Genomic DNA, 26,201 nt, shown 5'->3' on the forward strand with positions numbered 1-26,201 from the left:
ATGGAGACAGATATAAGCCAAATATTAAACAGTCAGAAGAAAAGGTACGCACATTTACACAAGTACATTAATAGCTACATGTAAACTTTGATAGCATCAGAGACAGAAAAAGAGGGAGGGTTAGGAACGGAGCCCCGTACCCCCCCCCCCCCCAATTCACACTAAGTTCACCCTTGACCATGAGGGAGGGGCTTGAGGCAGTGCGCAAACCCTTTACCTCTAAGGGAAAAGTCCCTCGCTCTATCACTTTAAAGATAAAAAAGATCCTCTATATTTCTAAAGAAAACCGCTTCTTTCATTAATCAGTAAACCCAGTTAGAATCGGTTTTTCACGTCTCAATGTCGTTCAGATTCTTTCTTTGTTAGTACGGGAACAGGGGAATTAACGGTTGCAGCTATTGTAGAAAAAATGACTCATTCCGCTTACCCGGGTTATGTTTTTTTTCTCTACAAGTCAACAGCTGCAACGTTAATTCCCCTACTATACCGAACTAAATACTTGAATTTAAAAGAAACCATAACTTTTGTGTAATTAAATCTTAATCTGAAAAGTAATTTGTGATACTATCTATAACCAGAAGTCTCTGACGAGACTGTAGCCTACTGGTTTGTACTTATAACAAAATAAATAGAATAATGACCCTTGGTTTAGTCTTTTTGTGGCAAGATTTATGCAATCAGACTAAAACTGTAGGAGGATTAGCCTTTTGAAAAAAAAATTACAGAAAATTCTAGTTTTAATAATCAAACCAAACTATAGGAGGAGTAGTGTTTTGAAAGTATTTCACAGAAATTTCTATTTTTAGTAACCATGGCAACACTTCACAAAAATCAAAATTTGATATATATACAGAATTGTGTATCTCAGTGTAATCTACTTGTGTGTCAATTATATTGAATTCAGATCAAAACTGTAGGAGGAGTAGCATTTTAATGTATTTCACAGAAAATTCTATTTCTAATAACCAAGGCAACATCGAAATCAATAACTGATAAAAAGAATTATGTTTCTTTGTGTAGTCTACTTGTGTGCCAAGTTATATTGAAACCAGACTAAAACTATAGGAGCAGTGTTCGAAATTAGCGTCGGCCCGTCGGTCCTGCGCCGACGTACTGACGGAAGGACTCACGAATAGTATGACTAAATGGGTCCTTGAAATAATTTTGGGCCGATGATGATTTCTTCTTTTCATGTGCATTTTAAATAAATACTGAAGATTTAATTTTTTTTCCTTCTGGAAAAAATTTACGCTATATGTATGCGGTTACAAACTTTCTACGGAAAATTGTCCAAGTATACTTAAGTACATTTTAACAACATATTGTGGTAATCTAAGAAACCTGTGTAATTTTCTACCCGCCGATTTTAAAAACAGAAATTGTAATTCCAAGGAAAAATCTAAACACATGTTAAGCTCTTTGCATGTTATATATGACCAAGTAAGACTGTTTGACGATTAATGTTTTACCGTTTCATATTGTTAATACTTGCGAGTTGTAGTTACCCTTTATTAAATTGACATATTTCATATGAAGCGATAAACTTACCGAGATCATCAATACGTAAAAGTTTATTTTTCCCAAATATTTTATGGTATAATTTTTGGGCCTACGCTGCCCTGGAAGGACTCATGTGGTCCCTTTCTCTGTGGGTCCTTTGGACCCATAGAAAATAATTTTGAATTTCGAACACTGTATAGGAGGAGTAGTCATTTGCAAGTATTTCACAGAAATTTCTTTTTTCTTTAGTAAACATGGCAACATCATTCATCGGAATCAAAAACCGGTATACAGAATTAGATATCTTAGTGTATCGAAATGAACACAGTGCATCGAAATCAATAACTGATAAAAAGAATTACGTATCTTAGTGTAGTCTACTTGTGTGCCAAGTTATTATGAAATCAGGCCAAACTGTATGAGGAGTAGCGTTTTGATTGATTTATTGTTTATTGTTTAACGTCCCATTCGATAATTTTTCACTCGTATAACGGCGAAGGGCTTCAAATTTAGACCTTTACTCGGCACTCATTATAGCCATTGAGCAGTGAGGGTTCTTTACCGTGCCAACGCCTACCGTGACACGGGACCTCGGTTTTTAATGTCTCATCCGAAAGACCCATGATTTTCATTACTAGTGCCGGGCGCTTGGCGAAAGAACAGTCACTACCTATGTTTACGTCTTAGGTTAGACGGATATACAGAATTATATATCTTAATGTAGTCTACTTGTGTGCCAAGTTATATTGAAATCAGACCAAAACTGTAGGAGGAGTGGCTTTTTGAAAGTATTTCACAGAAAATTTTATTTTTAGTAACCATGGCAACACCGTTAATCGAAATCAAAAGCAGATAAATAGAATTATGTATCTAAATGTAGTCTACTTATGTGCCTATTGAAATAAGACCAAAACTGTAGGAGGAGTAGCATTTTGAAAAATAATTGTTTATAGACAGACAGACGGACAGCTAGGCAGGCAGCTAGACGAACGGACGACGGACACATTTCTATCGCCTAAGCTCTTTTGGTCTCTGACATGTAGAGCTAAACATAGATATCTACAGCAGTGCAAAGCGCACTTTTCGCATACTTTTACAGGTATTTTAATCTGATTGGAACATGAAAGGAATATAAAATATTTATAAATACCAAATTAATTAAATAACTTTTTAAAAAAGTATATTTTTTGAACATTTTTATGTTTCCAAACAGTTTAGCATCACCATACCATGATCAAGTGATTCGAGATGAAGAAAAAGATTGCTGTCCCGTACCGGCAGCTCCAAGATGTGATTTTCTGCATTCAACACAACTAGACCCATTTCTGGATTTTCAACCTTCGCAGATTTTCCGGAGTTCTCAGTATGGAAATTCAACGCAGAGCAAACACCCAAAAATGGAGGAAGTCATGTATATAGTACCATTTATAAATCTGATCCATAGTTCAATGCCCATTTTTTGATGCTGGTTTTGTAACCCATTTTTTCGTAAAAATATATTTCAAAATTTCAACGAAACATTTATAATACACCCCCCCCCCCCGATTGAAATGTGTATCTGTGTGTGGGGGGGGGGGGATGGGGGGGTATAATATAGTGATGAGGGTGCCCTCCCTATGTCCTTCCATCTGTTACACTTGGGGGATAGCCATCCCTTATCCACAACTCCTCTTACACCACTATGAGCAACTTATTGAAACTTTCACGAAATCTTCATTACAAAGTAGCATTGAGCATATCTTATTTTATGTTTTGATCGGACACATATTTGAGGTTTCCAATAGCAAAACATGGATATTGCCATGCTTTTTATTATATGGGGGTGTTCATCTCTTATCCGCAAATCTTCCTGTACCACTGTGTAAAATTTGATGAGACTCTTACAGAATCTTCATTATATAGTACCATTGTGTACCTTATATTTCAATTTCGTTTGGACAGATATTTGGGGTTCCCCATTGCAAAACATGGATTTTGCCATTATACTCATATGGAAGCCGGGAAGGGAATGTATTTTGTAAGCTCAAATGCTTACAGTGCCTCTAGTTTTTTATTGCTTATACATGTATGAAATATGGAGATAACGAACAGTATTGAAGCTCAAAGTCCATTTAAACAATACAAATCGGGAGCAGAGCAAACGCGGACAAAACATTAGACTTGGGATCAGGTGCCATGGGGGGAGTGAGCATCCCTTCCAACCGGTCACACCCGCTGTGTTCCTTGCCATGATCGGTCGGGAGGAACGGAATAATCCGTAGACAATTCAGTGTGTAAATAATGGCCTAACAATTAGTATGAAAAACATCAGTCAGCATTTGACTTAATGATAGGTTGTATTTGCTGACAAGGTCATTGTATCGACCACAAAACTTGCGAAATGATGACTTCAAACAAGATTGTTGATATCCTTGTTTCAACAACTTGTCTGTCAGTAGCTTGTCTCGTTTTAGAAATTGTTCATACGTAGAACATGCTCTTGCATATCAAATCAACTGGGAGACAAAAAAACCCCGTATGCAGATACGTAGAGCATGCTCTTGCGTTTCGAATCAACTGGGAGTCAAAAAACCCCATATGCAGGTGATAAGCGTATACCACTTGGATGATTGTCTAGACCTACTATTTCAACCCCTGAATTAGATATTTTTGCTTTCCATAAAAATATAATAAGCCGCTTAAACTCTTTCTGAAATTGGGTTGAATTCTTGTCCCGGAGTCTCATGCAAAAGATGGTTGGCAAAAAATCATGCATGTTAATTCTCTCTCTCTCGCAGAATTTTTCTAATCCCGGCATACATTTTCGCAGGCCACAATATGTGCCAAGAGCTAGTGCCCGGAAAGTCTTATTTTGGGAGAAAAATATATTCAGCATATAAAGGGTTAGAAAAATATGCCATACACAGGGCTTGAAAATATTCTGTAACATACCTCTACCATAAGAAAATATGCTTAGTTGAGAGCATGCTTATCTACTGGTAGTAAAAATCCTACCAGTGTAATCGATCACTTCAAGGATTGTCATGTGATGATTTATTTTTACTTTGGTCATACAAGTGTGATAGGAAAATTTTCTGATTTTACTCTGACAGTAATCAGCCATATTTTCATACAAGAATCGAAAAGTATATTTGATTGAACTCTAGACTATTAAATGTGCACTTTCTCCCACAAACCTAAGAGAGTGCTTTCCATTGTAACTGTTCCAGCATCGTACTGTCTTTTATTAATTTTCAATCTAAAGTTGAAAATGACTGATCATATTCAACTTTAGATTGAAAATTAATAAAAGACAGTACTGCTAAAACATCAGAGGTTGTTTTTCATGAAAGGCGCTTAACTGGTCTGTGTTTCTGATACTTTTCCTAAGAAATAGAATGTGTTGAATATCCCTACAACAATGATAAATATTTTCTAAACTAATTGATTTGTTATATGTCCCCTTCCCCTTCCCCAAAAAGTCCAATCTCTATCGTTGGTGTAATATCAAGAATTTTATTCTTGTTTACTGCATTATTATAGCCCGCTTGAAAAGTGGGGGTATATAGTGATGGGGTGTCCGTCCGTCTGTTACACTTGGGGTAGCCATCCCTTTTTCCGAAACTCCTCTTACACAACTGAACAATTTAATGAAACTTTTACGAAATCTTTACTACAAAGTAGCATTGAGTACATCTTATTTTACGTTTCCAATAGCATATTAACATGGACACTGCCATTCTTTCTATAGTATTGGGGTATCTATCTGTTCTCCGCAACTCCTCCTATACCAATGTATTCAATTTAATGAGACTTTCACAGAACTTTATTATGTAGTGTTATTATGCACCTCATATTTTACCCTTCATACCGGACAGATATTTGGGATTTCCCGTGGCAATATTTGAATTTTGCCATTTTTGGTACACTTGATGTACCATCACCTATCTGCAACTCCTTTTACACCACTAAATGCACCTTTTATTTTATGTTTCGATTGGAAAGATATGTGGGGGTTTCCATAGCAAAGCATGAACTTTGCCATTCTTGGTACACTTGGGGTAGCAATTACTTATCCGCGACTCCTCTTTCACAACAGAATACAATTTCATGAAAATTTCACGCAAGTTTTTCTACATAGTGCCATTGTGCACCTCCTATTTTATGTTTTGATCGGACAGATATTTTGGGTTTCCCATAGCAAAACAGAGAAATTTACATTATATTCGATATACTCCTAAACCCCTGTGCGAAATTCAATGGAACTTTCACAGAATCTCGTTTACATAATGCCAAGAAATGCACTTCGCCATTAAATATGTACTCGTATGGGAGCGGGGTGTCATTTTGTGAGCCTGATCAGTGTTTACAGTATCTTTGTTTTATTGCAGTTTTGGCACTCCAGAAGAAAAGACACCAAACACTTCACGTTTACAATTATCCCAAAGACGACAGCTATTCAAACTACCAACAAAGACATCATCTACTCAACTAAATGGGGGCGATATTGTGTCCTTTCATAACAATAACAACCAAGGCGACAATTCCCGCGTGCAACAGATGTCTCAGTCTGATAAAGAATTTACGTCTAATCAGCGAGAAAATAATATTCAGATTGTGACTCCATCTGCCATACCTTCGTTGAAGAAAAATTACTATACTCCTTCTCCACTTGTTTGTACGTATTTGTAAGAAAAGAGATAAACTAGGTCGTTATATCCGTTGGATGAAGAGAGAAGGGTGGGAGTGACTGGGGGTAAACCACTCACTTTTTACAATAATTTAAAATATAAGTGAATTAAGACCACGGAACATTGACTGACAAGGTTCGCAATATGCAGCCTACGTCCTTTCTATTTGTTACTCTGATAACATTTCACGTCAGTCAATGGAATGGGCGGGTATTCAGCATGGACATTCATAATGATTTTGAATTAATTAAAGATAATGGAATGTGTAGTACGATCCAGCGTAGATTTTTGTAAAGACAGAGAAAAATTCTAGTTCCAGTTGTCGGGGGAGCTGCCAAATTTCCAGTGCGCGCATATGTAAAAACAGGATTGAAATTATGGTTTTTGAAATGAATTTCCAAAGGCATCAGTATTTAAGTTTCGATTTTCTTTAAAATATTTGATAGGAAATTCAGATGTAGAATAAATTCAGACCATACCCCAAAATCAAAAAGATTCTTTTCCATCTGGATCAATCATTAATACCAATTTTCTGTGTAGGGAAATAGCTAGATACATATGTAAAATAAATTCAACTTAGAAATTAGAATTTCAATCCAATGTTTTCAGGTACGTCCGCGCTGAACAGCATTTCATATTTTCAGCGTTCCGCAGTGTGATGAATCTACAAACGCGCGCAATGGAAAATGTGCAATTCATTCAGCAATTCTATGAAATAACAGTATATTTTTCTGATGTCCACGCTAAATCTTACCCACTATTTCATTGAAGGAAAGAATGTACACCACACATTTTCATCTTGACAGTTTATGTTTCGTCTTATGGTCCGTAATTTTTCTAAAATTCGACTCTGTGGTTGAAATTTAAGATTATATATCTAAAAATACGGGTTTCCAAAGTATGAGAGAAAACATTAAACCAATATATAAATAAAGCTTGTTCTCAACTGGTATATCTGACGCGTCATGTGCAAAACCAGTGCTATTCTTCTTTAAAAAAGAAAGCTTTCATGCTTATTCTCTCTGTGAATTTATGACTAAGGGGGTTGTATTTGCCATATTATATACATACGTTTTTTTTAATTTAGTAAACCAGGGAAATGTTGCTGGAGTAAAGCTGAAATCTGTAGATGAAATAGGTAATAACTGATATGTTTTGTTCCCTTCTTGTATATACTGAACAGTTTAAGGTTCATCATTCCTTGTTTCACTGAAATACTCAAATAAAAAGCTAATGATTTTTCTAATGAAAACTAAATTATACCGTAATTTAAATGGGAACAATTTCAGCATATCTTGTAGAAATTCTGACAGAAAGAATTGTTAAGAATTGTTAGTCATTCGTCCCAGTAGGACTTGTCTCTTAACTGAGGGTCAATGAATATTGAAGAACGTGTACTATTAATAATTAAAGAAGTTTAAACAAATGCTGGGAAATGCAGATGTAGCTACACATTATCTTTGCAGCTGAAAAATACAGAAGCGTATTCAGGTTTCCATTCTTCAACATCATCCAGTCAAAAGTATTTGACGAGGTAATTGATAATTACACACATGTCATCTCATTTAATATTTCCAAAAAAGCTTGTACAAATGCAAATTTTGGGATAGTTAAAAATCGATTTTTACACTCTACTAACAGGTTTTTTACAAGGACAACCCACTTGTTGTGTGTGCACCGACTGGCGCCGGGAAGACTGTCGTGTTCGAACTGGCAATCATTCGGTTGTTAATGAAGATGGAACAAATGTCGTTCAACACGAATTTCAAAATCGTTTATAGTAAGTCTACATAGTTTCTATACATTCATCACAGTATTAAAGAAAAGAGGCTACCGAAAGAAAAACCCAAGATATAATGCTCAGATATTTGTGAATTTGGAGTAATGATAGATTTACCCAGAGCTGTGTGTTTCTTTCAGTGGCTCCAATAAAAGCTTTATGCAGTGAGCGTTGCTCTGATTGGTCAGATAAGTTCGGATGTTTCGGATTGAAATGCCAGGAACTGACCGGAGACTCTGAGCAGGATGATTACTACCACATTCAACAAGTCAACATCATCTGCACCACTCCAGTATATAATTTAGAATTTGAAAAGATGAATTATTGAGCATCCAGATAATTATTTCTACTCCTTTGACATTGATTTTATCATAGTGATATTATCTAATGTATTTGACAGGAAAAATGGGACAGTATGACTCGGAGATGGAGAGACAATAAATTTATTGTGCAGTCAATTTGTCTCTTCTTCATTGACGAGGTATCTTCTAAGTAATTTAAGTATTTCAGGATTCTGATTATGGAACCGATTTAATGCTAGTGCTTAGTGCTGAAGATGCATAATATTTATTTTATAACTAAAATAACACATTATACGCAGTTTATATAATAATGTACCCAGTTATCGATTCTGCTGGACCACAGGAGTTCGCGTACCTATCAATTTAACCGAAATTTTCAGTAAATAAAAAAAATACGTAATACCTATAATAATAATAATAATAATAATATTATAGGTATTACGTATTTTTTTTATTTACTAAAAATTTCGGTTAAATTGATAGGTACGCGAACTCCTGTGGCTGGACAATTAAATAATATCAATTTACCTTTGATGTTTCAGATTCATGTTTTAAGTGATGCCACTCGAGGTGCAACAATGGAAGCAGTAATTTCAAGAATGAAAACTATTCAAGCGGCCAGGATTAGAGCTGTTGAGGGTGTTGGACAAACAATTCCTAAGCTAAGATTTGTTGCTGTGTCTGCTACAATACCAAATATAAAAGATGTTAGTGTGATTTTAAAGGTGGGGGAGGGGAGGTGTCACGACCTCTGTGTGGGTGCATCTGGAAAAAAAAAACCCATCCCATTGATATATTGGCTATACTGACAAAAGTAAAAAATATGAGCCAATCTCAGATTTATGTATTGATATTTTGAACTTTTAATTATGTGTCACCTTTAGTCTGTCCCACATGAGCTTTTCCATCACAATTTAAACAGATTTTGACTTGCTTAAAAAAAATGACATTAAACTTTTATCATTTAAAATCTTTTTTAGTCGGATTGGTTATATAGAACTTTTAAAAACAAACCAGTGTGCTATGATGTTTCAAAGCCTACGGATGTCAAGCATACGTGAAATCTATTATTTCCAGAGATTATCCGAGTGACCTATAAATTAATTCCCGTATTATACTATATAATAATATAAAATATCAATATGTTACTGATATCAAGCAACGGAAAATCACAAAATACTCTCGTATGAAGGATTCCAAAAAAGTTCCGAAGTTTTGGCCACTTTCTAAGTGCTGAATTGTGGCAGATTTTGGGTTTGTTGTCTATACACTAACTGAACTTCGAGGTTTCTTTCGAAGTAGAAAATTTGGGTGGGGATGAGGGGATTGAAAGGTAAGGTTTTCAATTATGTATTTTGAAATACAGTGTAAAAAGTGACTATGGTACCGTGGGACAGACAACTGAGGAGAAATCTTGTGGTAAGGTTATTCAAAACCTGCATGAGACGTACATATTTTTTTCTAAAATTTCATTATTTTTCTTTTTTAAATGTCGCACTTATACAACAATAAGCAATATAATTGCATTGATATGGAAAAGATTTCTTGTGTTATCCTTCTCAGATTGCAGAATGGCTTGGAGACAAAATGCCTGCAGTTCATTTTAAGTAAGTTTGATTTAAATGTTTAGTAAGGATATCTTATTTTGTCTTTATAATCAAATTAAAGCATATTTAATACTGAAATAAAGTGTAGTTGATTGCAAGTATATAATCGTATTATGTTGAATCAGTGCATGGTTGATTTACTGAATTAGTAAACAATTTTGTTTTCTCAGTATGGACGACAGTTTCCGACCAGTGCGTTTAAGAAAGGTGGTGCTGGGATCCCCATTTGACGAAAACAAGGGATCTGATTTCCAGTTTGACATGTCATTGAACTACAGACTTCCACGAATTATAAACACCTACTCTGAGAACAAACCAACTCTTGTGGTTAATTTTGTTGGCATTATTTCTGTGATTATGTTCATTTTGTGTTCTTTTAATAAAATGTTACTGTATTTTTTCTTTTTGTTTATTTTTACTAATATTAACAGATCAATAAATGTACTCAACTGTGAGCTGTTAAGCAATTTTTTAAAAAAAAATATCTTTTAGTGTTTTAAAGAGTGACCTGAACCAAGGAAACCTTAACGAAACTTTTATAATGAATGTAGAAAAGGTTATTCTTTTTCAAACAATAAAAAAAAAATCCTATTCTATCAGAATGTCCATTTCGAAATATACTTCCATTTTTCTCCTGTACAGTTTTGTTCAACAAGAAAAAGTACCCAACAAGCTGCTGAGATCCTGCTAAGAGATAACGGAAGTACGTATGTCAGAACTTATTTCCAAAAAGAAGCATTGCGGACGTGTGCCAATTCCCTGAAAGACAATAAACTCAGAGGTAGGCTTATTTGCAAATTAAATGCATTTGAGTTGTTGAGGACCCGGTCTAATTGATGATTAATTCGGAATGTCTTCTGGTCTATCAACTTACTGCACGTTATCTTTTTAACATAACTCAAACTTTTAACATTTGTAAAAAAGTGTATTGCATTCAAAAGGGAAAAAATATTTTTTTATTATATATATAATTCAGAGTTCACTTGTATTTATCCCGAATTATTGTATATATGAAATTTAATATATACAGGCAATACAGGTTATTGTTGGAAAGTTATTATGTGGAATCGTTCTGCTTCAGACCTTGTAGCACGAGGAGTGGGTTACCATCACGCTGGTCTGGATGTCCATGACAGAAAAGCTATAGAAGAAATTTTTCTCGAGGGACAATTGATGGTGTTAGGTACCTATTTTTCTTTATAAAAAATGGGGTATAGGTTAAATGTGAGAATTTTTTTCATTGTATAGAAAAAAAAGAAGAAATGCTAAATTAGGAAATAAAAATAATTAAACCGAGTGAAAAAATATTTCGGTACTTAGTAATTGGGAATCATTTGTACAAAAGATATTAATAACCTATGTAACATTTTGATCATTTTCAGTGGCCACTAGTACACTAGCGATGGGTGTTAATCTCCCTGCTCATCTTGTGATCTTAAAGTCCACTTCATATTACAATCTTGGTGTTCATGTGGAATACTCAGACACCCAGATTCTGCAAATGATTGGCCGAGCTGGAAGACCACAGGTAACTTCACATAGAGATATTTCATCATTTAAATAATGACGAGTATGGCATGTTGAGAGTTTTCAAGCTTTTAACATTGTTACACATGTACAAGAAACTGATTCAAAATTAAAAAAAAAAGACAAAGTGTAGAGGTCTACAAGAAAGTCACAACGATTACGTTTTGGATTTATGACTGCGCAACTCAAGTCTTGTTCAGATCATATAGAACACATAATAAAATCATCCTGCAATTGACCAAAAAGGTAATTTTAAGCATCTCGGTTTAATTCAGATGGGTTTCCATATGCTATGTTTTACTCAAATTACATTTTGTCGGAAAAAAGGAATATTTTAAACTTAGTACAAAGACAGAAAAAGGCTGTTATTGTATCTCGAATAGTTAGAATACTTATATGTAAAGAAATCTCTGATATGCAGTTTTTGATGGCTATATCATGTTCCCATGGAGTATACTGGGGCTGTTATTCTTGCAGTTTGACACAACAGCTACTGCAGTAATCATGACTAAGAACCATACAAAGGTATGGAAATATTTGTTGAATTTGAATATTGAAAAAATATTTTATAATATCCGGGCATCTTTCAAAAATTTGTTTGGTTGCCCCCTCCCGACCGACTGGCTAAAAACTTTTTTTAACCTCCAGGAAAGAATTATTTTTCATGCATTCCGGAAAACAGATTTTGAAAATCTAGCATTGATTTGAAAATTTTCTGGGAAAAAAATTTCCCACCTATCTATTGACCCAAATTTTTTATCTTGAGTCGGGAGAGGGCAAACAAATTTTTTTTAAAACTGGCCTCATATAATTGTAACTTATATTTTAAAGAGGCTGTAATTATTTGATAATATTTATATTTAGGACAAATATGAATCATTGGTGAACGGAACGCAGCTGATAGAGAGTAGGTCTGTACACAGAATGAATGACTGTCATACATGTCAATGATTTTAAAATGTAAATATTTCGTGTATTTTGATTTTGTTGCATTGATTTACAGTTTGCACAAAAATCTTATTGAACACTTGAATGCAGAGATAGTTTTGCACACGATCAACGACATTTCCATAGCCATGGAATGGATTCGATATACATTTTTGTACATTCGTGTCATGAAAAATCCGAAAAACTATGGTAAGAAAAAAATGATTTATATAATCAAGATAAAAATGTATATCTACTTAATGATTGCAGACTTAGGCTGAGCCTGCTGCCCAATCCTATGCACTTATGTGAATAAAATACTGTTTAAATTTAAATTAATGATTGCAGACTGAAATAAATTATATATGCTAAGGTATGTGCATTTTCTCGCTTTTTAGGCATGCCTGTTGGATTAAACAAAGAACAGATAGAAAAGAGGCTGCAGGGTATGTAAACTTACATGAAAGTCTATCTAGTATTTTACATTTATAAGTTTTTAACAGCGTTTTTTTATAGGAATGCTTACTTTCTTTTTACTATAGAATTATGCATGAAAAACTTGAACCTACTAAATACTTATGGAATGATCACAATGGATGAAGAAACCATCGAAGTCAAACCAACTGGTATATAAATTACATTTTAGAAGTTTTATCAAAGTTTACTATAGAAACTGAAACTAAATCTTTCATGTCTTCACATTAATCCCTGTTGATTTTTTTCATTTTAGAACCTGGGAAGCTGATGGCAAGATATTGTATTGCTTTTGAAACTATGAAAAAGTTTTCCAAGCTAGGACCCACAGAAACAATAAGCGAGCTGGTAAATGCTTAAATGCAAAGGAAATAGCAATTCATTAAAAATAGTAAATTCTCAACAAAAACTAATTAATCATTGATTCGTTGGTAACTAAATGGAGATACTTTTTTGACATGGAAAGTTGTATGAGCTATCAGGATGTGAGGAGTTTACAGAGGTACAGCTGAGGAATAACGAGAAGAAAACCCTGAACACATTTAACAGGGACAAGAACAGGGTCACGGTCAGGTTTGTCCAAGCTTTTCATCAATGAACAAAAATCATGGCAAGCAAGAATTTTGAAGTGAAGATAAATCTTTACTTATCCTGTTCAGAGTCAGTTTTCCTGCTGAAAACTAGTGTTTAAAGATATTGCTAGGAGCAGATCCAGGATTTTCATTTAGGAATGGTGATGGGGGGAGGGGGGTGTCAAAAAAGTTAATTTATCCTACTATACTGTAATATTTAGATGTAGTGGATTCCTTAATCTTTAATTTTTTAGGCATTATGTTCTAATTTTATTCATATTTAAAATACGTAAACATTGAAAATTAAAATACTAATTTTAATATTGAAGGTATCCTCTAACAGGCAAAGTGAAGACTAAGCAAATGAAGGTTAACATGTAAGGAAAATTATTACTTTTTAAAAAAATACAATATACTTAATACATGTTTATCATTATATATAAAACTTTAGATATGTATTTAACGTTTTTTAAATACCCCACGATTTTATTCAACATTTTAAAATCATTGATTTTTCCATTTTGAAGTCTTATTCAAGTTGGTCTTGGGTGTCTCCTTTTACAAGACTTCTCCCTTCAGCAAGACACCACCAGAATATTCAGGGCAGCGCAAAGGGTGTCAAGATGTAAGCTTCATCATAGTAGTATTTCTGTTGTGTACTTCATAATACAGCTTATGATATTTTATAAGCAATATGTAATAGTGCTTTAGAATTAAGGTAGTTTTATTGTACGTTTGTATACAGGTAAATGTTCTGAACTGTAAAAGAAAACAAGGTTGTGCGGAGTGCCAAATGTTAGAAAAATTTGGATTTTTATTTTTACGTTCATACAAGTCGACCATTCTGTGTGTGTAAATTAACTCATTGAAACATTTACATTTAAGGTTTGGTGGAATTATTATGGCTCAAAGCTGATTACAAGTCCCTGCTGAGTGCAGTCCAACTGATGAAGTGTCTGAAAGCTAGGCTTTGGGAGGACTCGAAATACATTTCAAAACAGCTGGACGGCATTGGTGATAGAACATGAACATTAATGAATATCTCAGATAAATAAAAAAAATCATTTAAGAATATTAATGTATTATATATATTAATTGATATTATTTTGAAATAACTTTTAACTTTTTCCATTTTGTGATTTATTTTTTGTAATTATTCTTATTATGAGTAATGTTTGAAAATTCTGGAATTGAAATATTTTCGGAGGTTTAATTAATGTTTAATATGTAAAAGTTCACTTGTAGGCCCTGCTCTTTCAAATGCGCTCGTCAACGCTGGGATCACAACATTTCAAAAGATTTTAGAATCAAATCCAAGGGAACTAGAATTGGTAAATCAGTTTTAAAGGTATCAAACCAACAAGCAAACAAAATAGATGTATATTGGTTCTTGCCAATGAATTTTTCCCCTGATTTACTCCAAGAAGTAATGTATTTTTATAAAAGATAAAATCTTTGTTTAAGCTGCTCATCAAAGGAAAAAGAAATGCTTGGAAGCTTATTTACATCTATAGAATATGAATGTTAACTCTAATGAGAGACAAAATGCTGTTTTATCATCTGTAGATCGTTAACAGACACCCACCTTTTGGAAATCAGCTGAGAGATTTGGTGTCCTGTCTACCTAAATATGAACTGACAATAGAACAGGCAAGACATACGTGTATTCACGAATAAAAATGCGCATTTGAATATGATAAACCATTGAAAAAAAATTAAACTGTGTTTTAGGCTTTGTTTTTATACTTAATTTGACTCCGGAATATTCCATCTACATGATCAATGGATACGGCTTAAGGCGGTTGTGCTTACTCCTCCTAGACACCTGATCCCACTTCTGGAATTTTCGGGGTCCGTGTTTTATGCCCTGTTCATAGATTTGTATTGTTTGTAGGTTTCTTTGAGATCTATCACTGTTCATTATCTTCACCTTTTTCATTTACTCTAACTATACAGCTCCAAAGACTTTTTAATTTAGCATACTTTTGTGAACTAATTAAATGCACATTTTGGAAAATGATATATTACTATCAAACAAAGTGCAAACAAAAGGTATGGTGAATTTTTGCAACTTTATTATAGTTTAATATTCATGATTGATAATTTACTTTGTAGTACATATTCGCTCCCATTTTTTTTTACACAAGTAACAGCCTAAATGCAATTGGACATGTTACATATTAAGTTTTAACAGAACTATTTCTGGATTGAGGACCATTCCCGCTGAAGTACCTTCCACAATGACATGCCTTTTCAAGCCGTTTTGGCATGTTTTTATCTAATTCTTCATATTCCACCCAAAGTTTTAATTAGAAACTCGAGCATCTTTTTAATATCAACTTCGGAGTACCTGTGTCTAGAATCAGAATGTTTTTTTTAATAAAATAAGTTTGCAGATAACCAATGACAAAATATGTAAATTTACGTGATCCATTTTTATTGAAAAAGCATTTGTCTATGAAGTCAAAAAGCCTGGTCTTTAATTTATCTAGGGGTAGGTTGTATAAATTCTTGAAAAGTGGAATGTTTTGATGTTATTAAATTTGGTAAAATTTTGTGATTTCAAATTTTCTAAAAGTTCCTTTGAGTTTTTATGTATCTGCATCTAATTAACACAACTTCTCGAATATGTTGTTGTACAATACTCATAGGTTTCTCCTACATGATTATGTTTTTGTGAAGAGTAAAGATAGGGGCTTGACAGAACATGCATGTATTATGCAGGTTGCACAACAGTATTAAATTTTGCTATATATTCTTACCAAAAATGCGCAACTTTGAGTAGGTGGTATTAATTGAAAACAAACTTTTGAGAAGTGTCCTTTTCGGATCTTGTAAAACAATTCTTTATAAAGATTTTAGTACCAAAAAATACATAGCCATCCAGCAAGGCACGCAAGTTTGTCTCGCTGGAATTCGAGCAGGTGCTTGAAAAACAAGTCCAGGACCTAATCACTCCCCACTCATATACAGTATATAGAAAATTCAGCACGCCCTAAATTTTAATGAATCTAGTCAATATAGGAAGTTTACATATTGTTTTTCATCTCCTAAAAAAATTCAGCTCCAGTCTCGTGTTAAAATGCCCGAATCGGAAGGGAAGATTCAGAAATTATTTTGCGTCAGCCATGATTTGACGTGAACCTCAAGTGAAATACTGTTATGACACCTGCAATAAGAGTGAAAATTTTTGCTTGCCAGTATAATGGTATTTTCCCGATTTGTAATGAATATTCAATGTAATAAAGCAAGTTTCATAAAAGTCCGTCTCAAGGTAGGAAAAATATTGGCGACACTCGGTGACAGGGGTGTTCGCGGTGAACACGGATTTCTAAAAATATGGCAAAAGTTGAACTGTATGTAATGATCTTGCGCGTTGAACTTTTGTTGTTTTTTCGTCTCAAATTTTTAATTAATGCCTACTGATTCACATAAGGATTAAAAATTATTTAAAATATGTTTGCTTTTTATAACAGGGCGAAAGAAGTAGTCTTTGTCATAAGGAAGGGGGGTGGGGTTAAAAAAAGCATTGAAATAATACATATTATTGAAATATCATGGCGTTTTCTGCTTAATTACGATTGTTTTGCCTAAATAATTCTTTTTACGAACCAGATTTCTTTATCTGTTACCACTGTGTTCCAAATTAAGGGATATTTACACATATTCATAATTTTTATTTTGCTCCAGGTTTAGTCTAAATTCTTTAAATTGATAGATTTTGAAATTGTTTATGAGTAAATAATGTTAACGAGTGTGATGGCAAGGTATTTGTTAAAGTGTCCTCTAATTTTCATGCATTTCTCTCAACCCATTACATCGAAATCAGGCCCTTGTGTGGTCAAGATAAATTATTTTAGAGGAAATCTGGACTAATTTTCTATGCTCCATTAAACGCGAACGAACAGCAATGACGGTCAAAAAATGCCATTATTTCTCATTTTCCGTCTGAACTCACGAAATTAAACCTTAAATTATAGACTACAGTATTTCGAAGTATAAAATCTGCTTTTACTGCAGGTTGCACAACAGTATTAAATTTTGCTATGTATTCTTACCAAAAATGAGCAAATTGGAGTAGGTGGTATTAATTGAAAACAAACTTTTGAGAAGTGTCCTTTTCGGATCTTGTAAAACAATTCTTTATAAAGATTTTAGTACCAAAAAATACATAGCCATCCAGCAAGGCACGCAAGTTTGTCTCGCTGGAAGTCGAGCAGGTGCTTGAAAAACAAGTCCAGGACCTAATCACTCCCCACTCATATACAGTATATAGAAAATTCAGCACGCCCTAAATTTTAATGAATCTAGTCAATATAGGAAGTTTACATATTGTTTTTCATCTCCTAAAAAAATTCAGCTCCAGTCTCGTGTTAAAATGCCCGAATCGGAAGGGAAGATTCAGGAATTATTTTGCGTCAGCCTTGATTTGACGTGAACCTCAAGTGAAATACTGTTATGACACCTGCAGCAGCATGCTATAACTCAGAAAGCATAAGAGAGTTCCTCAAATGAAATGTAGTTTCTACATTTTATTGCACTGGGACAGTCTCGTTTAAGATTCAATTAAAAAGATATGGGGTCAAATAAAGAAGACATGACTGAAGTCAAAACATATTAACAACTTATAAATTTCAAGATATGTGGAAAACCCTCTAGCGAGAACAGAGCTCAATGCCCAAAAAGTTTCTATGAATATGCCCAATTGTATAAAATTTATTAAGGAGAGCAAGGAAATATTACAAAGTAAATATCCAACAATTGAATATAACAAAAGTGCAAATCTCTTTATAGTTTTATATGCACATTTGTTTATTAGCAATGTCTTTATTATTTCCAAAATGTGCATTTATTAAGTCAGCAAAACCATTTTCGGTTAAACAGTTATATTTAACTGTGTGTATTACATACTTCATTTGGTAGGGCACATAGAATTCAAAAACAGTTTTTTTTGCAGGTCAGCAAATACCATGAAAACCTGGCTGATATAGTCATTCATCTAGTCATCAGCAATCCAAAACAACTGGGGATCCGGAAGACACTCCCAGAAAATCACACATGCGTACTTCTTATTGGAGATGAGGACAACAAAGTTATCTACAAAAGGAAAATAATGTAAATGATTTATTAAAAGTATCTCATAAAATCCATATGTGTTGTCATCGAAGGTGAATCAAAATCTAGTGAATTCCTTGTAGAATTGATCACTAGCTTTATGAGGGAATTTCAAATCTTCAAAAGTATCATTTATTTTTCATAATATAATTTATTTTGTTTAAGGGATGTACTCTTGCTAAAGGAACATGGAATTACAAAGAAATTGGAAATAAAACGAGCAGCAAAAGGACCAGAATTGTTTATAAACCTGATCAGTCAAGAATGGGGTACCTTCTAATGTTCACACAACATAGATAAATTTGGATTACCTACTTGATAATTTAACAGTGTTTAGTGACTTACTTGTAAATGCCTCTTTTTAATGTCACTGGATTTATAAGTGTAAAAAAATTATGCTATTTTCAGTTGGACTTGATGTGCAGATCACTTACACTCCTTATTACATCGGAGCAAAGAAAGTTTCAAACATTTCAAATGCAGTGGAATCAGTTCCCAAATGTCAGGTTAGAAATATACAGTATTTTCATGCGTCCCTGTCACGTTTGTCAAATTTACTGCAATACGTGAAAATATTGATCAGATTTACTAAAGAGAATTATTTCATAGAGGTTCATATTTTAAAATCAATTGTAGATATGAACTGTGAAAAATTAAATTGAAAATATCGAATTTAAAATGTAGAGTTTTATTTTTTTCTGTTAGAGAAATGAAGTATGGTGTTTTTTTTAATCAACAGGTTGATAACCAAAAAGGAACGTCGTCTTGTACAGATGTTCGAAAGGCATGTGGTCATAGATGTTTGAATAAGTCCTTGTGTGGACATGAGTGCTGTAGAAATGGAGTGACAAAGCAAAGGCCTTCAAAGACTACTAGTAAAACACATGTTGTCTCAAAACCCAAGCTAATGGATTCATATATAAGTAATGTAAAAAGCAGAGTTCCAGAAACGCCAAACCACGCCAAGCGTTTGAAGGTACATAAACATTTTATTTAAAAAAAAATCATTACACATGTTATATATACAAATTTCAAAATTACAGTGTCAAAATAACAAGGCAGTGGCACATTATTTCGCCAGAAACTAAACTTAGAATGTTCATAGAATCTCATTGCTTTAAAATATATATACGTGAGGTGATGATGAAATACTCGTATGAAGATAAGGAACGGTAATCAAGCTCAAAAGTCTATTGAAACAATAAAAATCGTGAGCAGAGAAAACAATGCAAAGAATTCTAAAACATCGGAGTATGGATCAGGTGCCATACAGGAGCAAGAATCCACTGTTGACCAGTCACACCCGCTGTGTGCTCCATGTCATGATCGGGTTAATAAATAAAACAATGGCCTTACACTTTTTAATGAAAAACCTTTGTCAACATTTAACTTATCAGTAGATTGTATTTGCTAAGACCATACAGTTTGTGAGATGTTGACTTTAAATGAGACTGCTGATATCATTGTATCATCATCAACTTACTTTTAATTAACTTGCCTCGTTTTATAATTAGAAATTGCTTGTTTGTTAACATGCTCTTGTGTATCGAATCAACTAGGAGACAATCTATACACAGGAGATAATGGTATGTTGCTACATAAATAAGGAAAGTTGAAGTCGTCACGTTTATCATAAAGTTTAGACTAAGCTGTAAGTTTGTCACCAGTCTCTTCCTCTGTCTAACTATGAAACAGATCTGTCAGATTCTATGGTATCTTTTATTTCGAGTTCGAAGGGATATATCCAATCAACGCAGGAATGAAATAAATATTATTAATTGATAAAATGTCATTGATATGTCGAATTGAAGACCACAGCAAAAGCCCCTTTCTTTCTGTAGAAGTTTTTGAATAAATTCTACTTCTATGTGAATACAAAAACAGGTCTGCTAATGACGGACACAATAAATACCCATGGCTAAGCCAGCAGATTGTTGGAAGACCTTGTCTAAAAAACTACATCGCTATTGTCAAGTTGAAAAACACCTTTTAAAATAAAAATAATTGGAGTACTAGTGTGAAGAATCGGAATGTTTTGAATAAAATAAGTTTGCCGATGACCATTGTCAAGGTATGTAAATATACAATCCCATTTTTATTGGAAAAAAAAAACAGCTGTCTATGATGTCAGAAAGCCTGGTCTTTGATTTATCATGGGGAATGGTTGTATTAAGTGTTGATGTTATTAAATTTGTTAAACTTGGTAAAATTTTGTGATTTCAAATTTTCTTAAAGTTTCTTAAATCGGCTTCTATTCAATAAACAAAATTAGGATAATATTTCATAACAACACAGTACAATAACGAAGATCACACAATTGAAAGTCGAAATCGGCTTTTATTCAATAAATGTGATACTGAATTGGTAACTAAAACAACTAAATCAATTCGGTTACTAAAACAACTAAATTTCTTAACTTGATTGAGACCAGTCAAGAATGTCAAATGTTTTCAACATCATCTTTCAGTAAATTTTATTAAGATATAAAAGTTTTGAGTTTGTTTTATCTTGCAAAAGTTGCCGATTTTGAATTGATGCGAACGCTCATATTTCTGAACACGACTTAGCTGTTGATCATGCTGTTTAAAGTTTCAACGTCACAAGTTTTGACTATCATTCTTTACACCAAATAGGATTTTATAAGCGTTTTAGAAATAAAAAGGGTTTAAGTTCCTCTTATCTAACAGTAATTTTAGGTAATGTTTATTAACAGAATTCTCAACACCAGTTATATTTAGTTTTTTTTTATTTTACGTTTTATCAGGCATGATTCTAATACAGTGCATGACTCAGGTATTAGTATTTTTTTCTGGTGAGTTAAAAAAAAGAAGCTTTTTTTCTCTTACAGATGTCAGGTTCCACCAATCTAGGTCCAAAACTTGATCTAAATAAATTTGCCTATCAACCACAAACAAAGAGAATGCCATCTATCCATAATTCTGAGATTGATGAAACTATTGTAAGTGAAGTAGAGGGAAGAACTTTGCTGGATTTAGAATGGTACTTTCAATTTCTTTTGCAAATACCTGTAATAAGATTGGTAGAATTTAAATTCACAATTTGAACGGAATTGATATAAGAGTATTAATTTTAAAATATTGAGAATATACCCTTTGATTTTTTTTACTTGAACGATCACATTCAATATTGAATACAAAAACCCGATAAAGATTAACACATTCCAAGTCAAAAGTACGAGAATACCGACATGTTGGTATAAAAGTGATATGCAGTTATCAATTTTCAGTTGTACGTTCTGTTTTCTTACGAACTAAATTACGGTCTTTTGTCACTAAAGTGTGCATCCAAATACTCCACATGAGCAACTAGCGAACAGAAACGTGCCTTTCTCTCCTAGTGAAGATTGGGCAGACTTAGATATGTATATGAAACATCAGTATTCAGGTGAATTATATATTTATGAAGGCTTGAAAAAGACTTCAAACTTTTTTAAAAAGTGACAATTTTCTATATTAAAAGTGAGAGTCTAATTTGAATATAGTACGCTTCTTTTAAGTTGATGACGAATTGTCAGACCTAGAAGACCAATCCTGCAATATGTAGGTTTTCTTTTTAATTTTGGAGCCAATGAAGTACATTCTTCGCCAGAATAATTTAATAGTTTCTCCAAAATTTATTATAATAATTTCTTTTTATATTCTTTGAATATAGTGGCGTTGAAGCAGAATTTGAAAGATCACAAGAAAAAGCTCTTGACGACCATATGCTACCTTATATCCCCGCCACACCGAGGTACATTTATTATGTATAACTGGCACTTTGAAATGAGATTTAAAAAATCAACTTTTGCATTAATTACAAAAAGCTTCGAAAATAGTGGTTTCTACATATAATTTATAAAGGTTTCCCCAAAAAGTCATGGGGAAAACATCCTAATGTATCTTTCCTAAATTGGAAGAATATATATATGGTTTTTAAAAGCAATAAGTTTTACACATTTTTCTTATGCCTGGAGGTATTGATTTGAATTTCATTATGTTATTGTAATTGTCGCTCTACATATTGAGTTAAATTTCGACCTTTCTGGTCCAATGTCAAAGAAATTGCAATCACTGATTTTTTGAATTGTATATGGACATGCAGGCTTTAAGTTATTCTGATTCAGATGATCACGTTAACTTCTCTGATTTAACGTTTCCCGACATAAATACACGTCATGTATGTTTCTCCGTATGTCCTGTTAAATTGCATCTTTTTTACATAGCTACTAGATAGGCTAAAACCAAGCTTGATACATTTGATTTAAGGGATTGACTTCACCTAAGGAAATGTTGAAAACAGGGTGGTGACATTTAAAAAAAAAAAGAAAACAAGGACCACTTGTACAGAAAAAAACGAATGACATGAATGTTTAGATTAGAGTTCGAAATAAAAGGGTGTCACAGCTTTGAATAAAAAAATATAAAGGGAAAGTCTTGAACTGTTTTTTAATAAGTAAACATGATAATTATACTTTACAACGATGTTAAATCTTAAAAAGCCACCTTATGTAATGTAGATACAAATTATTTCAAGTGTTGATCTCATCTGATGAGAGGCAAAGAAAGAAAATGAAACTATGCAATTGACGATGACTATGTATTAAATGATGTTATACTCTTAAGTGTTTCTGTGAACAATTTAGAGAATTAGTGGAAACTTTAAACTTTTACCATAACTTCTTTTGTAAAAGTAATAATAAATCTTGGATTTGTTTTTTGTTGAAATTCTATACTTAAGTTATGGTATGTTTTGTCATAATCCCTTTCGTTAAACAGTATCCAGGCAAGAATTTTACACCGAGAATCATATTATTACTTGTAACTGTTTTTGACACAGATTTGGTCAGGTTGTTGCATGGAGTAACAATAAAGATAATATCAGACCATCTTCCATTGCTAACGAAAAGGACGAAAAACAGAAATGCACTCAAGCATTATGGGGTCTTAATCAAGATACTTTGGCTGCACTGACAACATCCAATAGGAATAGTAATACGGGGTATTTTAATCAGGAGGCGTGGCGTAATACAAGAGAACATCAAAACGACTTTCCAAATATGGATAACCACCCTGCTGACCCAAATCAAACTAAGTGTATTAACAGACAGATAGACATAAGTAACAGTGAGAATATAGACATTCCTTACGAGGGATATTCTCATACTAATCGAAGAACAGAATCCCTTCCTCAGACAGAATTGCTATATAAAAACCAGTGGACCAGCAGGAATGTATTGGAAAATCAACAACAACTGGAGAAACAAAAGACATGTCCTGAAACAATGACCAACGAAACAACTGATGATTGGAGTGGAAGCGAAAGCGATTTTATCACCGTTGATGACCCTGATTCAAGAAGAAGTTTCTATGGCGACAGTGCAGCAGATCAAAGAAATTTCGCAACAATCTCACCAGAAGACGAATTCTGTCAAGACTCGCTCTCTCCAAGAACACGTTGTTGTGGGAAATCGGAGAAACTAAGAAAAGCTGAGCACGAAATGGAACAGTTTTTGTTTGGGTCTATCGGTCATTCAAAAGACTTGTACTTAGAAAAAGAGGATGATAATTCTGACAAACGTGAACATCAGAAAAGCTGGGTCATCAATCACAAAGCCAAGAGTAATCCACAAGAAAATATACAAATTAAAAACATGCAACCAATAAAGGTATGTCAAAATGAAGAATGTATATCTTATCGATATAAGACCGGTTTCTGAGGAATACTAGCATGTTCAATTCTATTGCTTTTAGTGCATAATTCTTCCTCTGTCTGCAAGATTTCTGCAAATTATGATTGCTTATGCCAGCATGTAATATTCCATTACAAAATGCATGTCCCTTTAAAACACAAATTGTGCCTAGATGTATATTTTATTTAATAAGATGCAACCTAATCATAGCATGATAATCATGTAAGGATGAAACTAATGAAGACGTGTTATTTTACTTAGATTTGTCGATATGCCTTTAGTTATGAAGATATGCAATATTAATTTGTCAGCATGTAAATGACCCATGTTAATTATGTCATCATACCAGATTGGGGGTTGATCCAAAACGTAATGTCACAACCACTATGAAATCCTTAATAACCAAATGTTATCAACAAAATTTGAAATAATCATACCCCTATCTATTTTGATTTTTATCCTGAAAATTTCACTGTATTATATAAAATACTTTTTGAAATAACACAACTTTAGGATTTATCTATCGCCGCACTGCGAGAATGCTACCAACGTCGTTAGGACGCTTATTTTCGGCATCCACTTTCATTCCATTCGCATGTCTTTTTATAAAACTCTCACGTGCTTCTTTTTTTAATGATCTTTAGAACCATTTTGATATAAACCGTCTTGTTTTGGGTTCTAGTATTAAAATCATTTCAATTTTGTCCAAACAATATTTCTAAATTCATTCTGCTTTGCGTATATCTTATGTTTCATCAGATTCAAAATGCGTGTCAAAAAGAACCATACGACGATAGACGAGACCCAACTTTGTGTTTATTTTAATATTTTTTAAAGTACTGCATAGATCTGAATGAAATTTTATGTCTAAAATCAAAATAGACAGATGTATTAGTATTTAAAGTTTTGAGGAAAACTTTGGATTATTTCAGATTTTATAGCAGTTGTAACATTACTTTCGGATCTCAGATTTTTAATTGATGAAGCATTGCGAGCATACTCAAGCTATTAATGAAGCATTATGAGCATACTCAAGCAGATATCTCACTTGGAAATCGATATATTACATCAAAATATGAAGTATAAAAAGTGAATTACATTGCTTTATTTGGTATTCATTCTTATGATAATATTATTAATGGAACACTAGTGGTCTACACATATTGTAATATAGAGGTGGGAATTTTTGAGATTCACAAACATTGTGAAATAAATTTTAACAAAAGCCCTGTTATCTAAAAATAGAACTATAAGATATTTGGAATGTTCATAAAAATATCTTGCATGTAAACAGAATTAGTTTGCATGTTGAGAAATTCAAGTTGCGTCACCATAATTAAACTACGAATAAGCAAGTTAGAGTTGAATGTCAAGGTAGTTAAGTTGCACGAAATTCAAGTTGGGTCACCGTAATTAAACTACAAATAAGCAAGTTAAAGTTGAATATCAAGATAGTTAAGTTGCACCTTCATTTAGGCATGGATACTATAATTTGCATAAAAGCGTAAGTTGAAATTTACCATTGCCATCTTGTCAAAAGATATGTTTTATCGTGCAAGTAAAATGTCATGTCCTTTCTAAAAAGAAATGTTTTTGGAGTGTTATGCTATATGTTTGCATAACTATTTTGCATGACTGCATAAACAAAAATTTGGCATGATTTGTTGCATATTGGCATAATTCGTGAAAAAAAATACTTGTAGAGAGCAATATGTGACCATACTTACATTTTTGTTTTTAAAAATTTTCTTACTGAGTGAATTTTACTTTTAGTCTGATGATTGTATGGCCGATGAAATGGTCTATTTGCCGAAGACCAGGTATGAAAATACAGATACTTACTAGTAATTAAAAAAAACTCGTAATAAAAATAAACTTTTTTTTTTTTTTAACTTTTAATCAGTGAAAATGTTTATTCAATCTTATTATCTTCAGATCTCTTACCAATTCCACACCGATCAGACGCGGAACATTCAGTAGCATATTTGATAACTTATTTTAAGTGAGCTTTGTGGTCTCCAGTGAGAATATTGTA

At 33.1% G+C, this 26,201-nt stretch overlaps 1 protein-coding gene across 1 annotated transcript; it reads left to right on the forward strand.

The window, feature by feature from the left end:
* Positions 1-26,201, forward strand: LOC133181108 (probable ATP-dependent DNA helicase HFM1). Its single transcript, XM_061315650.1, has 37 exons — positions 1-44; positions 2,714-2,911; positions 5,871-6,157; positions 7,258-7,308; positions 7,637-7,704; positions 7,812-7,950; positions 8,091-8,242; positions 8,351-8,431; positions 8,795-8,959; positions 9,816-9,859; positions 10,030-10,186; positions 10,502-10,640; positions 10,941-11,042; positions 11,242-11,387; positions 11,864-11,911; positions 12,251-12,297; positions 12,390-12,523; positions 12,712-12,759; positions 12,856-12,939; positions 13,044-13,135; positions 13,254-13,360; positions 13,689-13,736; positions 13,887-13,984; positions 14,245-14,373; positions 14,605-14,690; positions 14,926-15,009; positions 18,317-18,474; positions 18,640-18,743; positions 18,883-18,980; positions 19,214-19,450; positions 21,323-21,474; positions 21,773-21,879; positions 21,992-22,034; positions 22,147-22,227; positions 23,314-24,142; positions 25,940-25,986; positions 26,102-26,201. The coding sequence occupies exons 1-37, from the start codon at positions 1-3 to the stop codon at positions 26,166-26,168; spliced, it is 4,701 nt and encodes a 1,566-aa protein (XP_061171634.1). The 3' UTR covers positions 26,169-26,201.

The sequence above is a fragment of the Saccostrea echinata genome, unplaced genomic scaffold (genome assembly GCF_033153115.1).
Source record: "Saccostrea echinata isolate AGI-Se365-2 ecotype Australia unplaced genomic scaffold, CSIRO_AGI_Sech_v1 ptg000008l, whole genome shotgun sequence".
Lineage (NCBI taxonomy): Eukaryota > Metazoa > Mollusca > Bivalvia > Ostreida > Ostreidae > Saccostrea > Saccostrea echinata.